Raw genomic sequence first — 2,941 nt, forward strand, 5'->3', positions numbered from 1 at the left:
CATGGATTAGTTTTTCCAGATCATGCTGAGACATTAGTCCTTTAATCCTGGAAATGTTCTTCAGGTGATATAAAGTCAACCTTGTAATTGTCTTTAAATGCTTTTGGAGGTTCAAGTCTGAATCTGAGCTTGACTCTTTCAACTAGTGTTGAACTGATGGTGCTCTGTCTATCTATCTATTCTTTACTTGCTTTCATTCTGCTTTTATTTTACTTCTATTTTAGTGTTTAATTCCGTTAAAGCAGTTGGAAATGTCTTTGTACTCACTGTGCTATATAAATAAACTTGCCTTGCCTAAAGCTCCATCTTTGTGTCCTCTGGACATGCCCTTGATGTTTAGTGTCTTTGAGTCCATGTCCATGTTTAGCTACAGTCCACGTTTAACTATGCTGGGGACCATTAGAGTTCCACTTAAAAAAAATGCCTTGAGTCTAGTCATTTATGGCAATTTTTTGAAGATTAGTTGCTTTTTTAGCCCTAAAATACAATACATTCAACCTTTTTGAACCAATTAATGTACTACAATGAATTCAAGGTGGGTGTTGTCAGGATAGAGTTAAGTCTATGGAAACGTTTAATCATGATTGATTAATCAGGTTGAATGTGACTGTATTCAAATAAGCAGTTATTAAGTAATGAATGCTTTAATATGTTTTGTGACAATTATTTGAAGTTAAAGGGTAGGTAGCTGTTAAATATCACTACAAGAAGCTGTGTAGGGATCCCACTAAATGCTTTGATCCACTTTAAGGCCTCACCTGCCAATGATGAACATGAAAACCAGTATAGGCACCAACTTCAGCTGCTCCTGATTTAGTAAAGTGGCCATCGTGACAAGGTTGAGGAGATAAAGGAGTAATTGTTCCAGGGACGATGTGACGAAAAGCTGCTGCAAAGTGTGTCTTCGAGGCGTCGACTCCTGCAGACTGAGGGAACCGGAGCAGAACTGGCATAATGCACCAATCAGCATTGCTGCAAAGCAAAAAAAGGTGATAAGTCAGTCTTTTTCTTCAATCTGGGCCATCTGTCAACTATAAGCTCACAGCAAACCTGTCCGACGCCATCTTTGTGTTTTTGCATTTTTCCCTCATTTGAATGGAGCTCCTGCCAGCGAATTTGGCCAAATGCAAATAGTGTCATCTACTTGGTATATGGGTCAGAGGGCAATCCTGATATGATTGGGATGTTTTTGACACCTGTGTTCTCGTTTAGTCAAGTTGGGAAATAGACAAATAGATTCACCCTACCGCTGTGCAGACCCTCTTTAAAATATTCATATAATTTTCTCAGTAAACCTTACACAATAATACTTCATGTATTTTGTTGGGATGTTATGTGCTGGACCAACACAAAATGTTTTGGAGGCACAATTGACCACATGTTTAATTTTTAAAATATTGAAACTGAAAAGTTTTTCCTGAATAAGTATTCAAACCCTTGGTTTAATACTTGGGAGAACAACCTTTTGAAGTAACTGTGGCCTTTATTCGGGGTTTTCTCTAACAGATCATACAGACTGAATAGAGAGGACTTTTTATAATGTTTTTATAAATTCATTTGGATTAAGACCTTTACTTTGACTAGACCCTGCTTTGATCTAAAACACTATAGCTCTTATTGTGTAATTATTTTTACTGCCATTTTAGAAGACAAGCCTCTAACTCAGTCTGGTATTCTGCTGTGTCTAAATTTATTCCTTCAAGTTTTGCCCTACATTTACCTCCATCCATCCATCTAACCAGAAATTCTGACTCTCATGTATTAAATAAAAAAATCATCCTCAAATCATCTGCACATTTTCTGCATGAAGCCCGAAAACTGCCCATTTTGTTTTCATTTGACACCTCTCTAAATAGTTCTTCTGCAAGACAGACTACTACTGATTTTTTTTTTTGTCAATCTTCCATGAAGGTCAGATTCATTAAGAATGCATTGACTGGAAATTTTGGTTGTCTAAAGGCCCAGGGATATGTCTGCCTCACTAGGCTTAAAAGATAATTAAATTACAGGTTAGAGCTCAAACATTCTCAGACGAGGAAGCCAGACCAAAGCAATCCTCCCCTAATCTTTATGTTCTATTTGAGAGAGTGTTTGTGTCTGAAGCCTACCGAGCACCACCGGGAGAGCAGCCACCGTGCAGCAGCAGAAGGTGAAAATGATGCGGCTGCTCACGTCGGGGCAGTCAGGGGGTCTTATGGGGACATAGAAATAGAGTGCATAGAGCATCCCAGCTGCACACATAAGGGAGGCCAGGACCGAGAAGAAAGCAGGAAGACGGCTCTGGCTGCATTTACACTGGCAGCAGCGACAGCATCTCCCCTGATCCGGAGGCTCCTGTGCTTCTGTATCAGTCTCTCTCAGGCCCTCAGGGGTCCACACAGCTAGCTCCACACTCTCCTGCGTTGGGCCTATCAGGGGGCGGCCCTCATCCAACGTGCTCTCTAGATTGGTGGATTCTGGACTCCATCTCGGTGTGTTCGTGCCATTGGGAATGTCGCCCTGAGAGGCCAGCAGAGGGGGGCCCCTGCAGTTTTCCATGGTGGCGTCCAAACTGTGCGAAGTGATGAAGGGGCTGGAAAGAGTTTGATCCAGCTCCTCCTCCTCCTCCTCCTCTGTCTGGTTTACTCCGGAGGGTGCTGGAAGGTTAGCGCTGGGCTGCTGGTGGCACCAAATATAGCCTGATCGGATGGAAAAATATTTTATTGATTAAAATTTCTAAAGATGAGAGAGTTCAAGAAAATACTTTGTAGTACAAAGTGTGCAGAGAAATATTTCTAATAAGTCAGACGACAAGAGCCTTTCAGCTTCTGACGAGAATAATTTAAGAGTAATTGTTGGCTACACTGTAATGGAAAATCATCCTGAGCAATTTTTTGTCTTTATAATGTGTCTCTGTTCCAAAGAAAAAATAAAAAAAAATAAAATAAATAAATAAATAAAT

The 2,941-nt window shown here is 40.5% G+C and overlaps 1 protein-coding gene across 2 annotated transcripts in view; it reads right to left on the reverse strand.

Moving 5' to 3' along the window:
- Positions 1 to 2,941, reverse strand: part of LOC107096967 (transmembrane protein 79-like) — an 11,874-nt gene that overhangs the window by 2,029 nt on the left and 6,904 nt on the right. For both annotated transcript variants that reach the window (XM_015393899.1, XM_015393898.1), the window contains exons 3-4: positions 2,109 to 2,678; positions 759 to 972 (exon numbers count right to left, since the gene is read on the reverse strand). In XM_015393899.1, coding sequence (XP_015249385.1) covers positions 759 to 972; positions 2,109 to 2,678 — 784 coding nt within the window. The remainder of the gene's footprint in view (positions 1 to 758; positions 973 to 2,108; positions 2,679 to 2,941) is intronic.

This window comes from Cyprinodon variegatus, unplaced genomic scaffold (assembly GCF_000732505.1).
Source record: "Cyprinodon variegatus isolate N-32 unplaced genomic scaffold, C_variegatus-1.0 Scaffold662, whole genome shotgun sequence".
Lineage (NCBI taxonomy): Eukaryota > Metazoa > Chordata > Actinopteri > Cyprinodontiformes > Cyprinodontidae > Cyprinodon > Cyprinodon variegatus.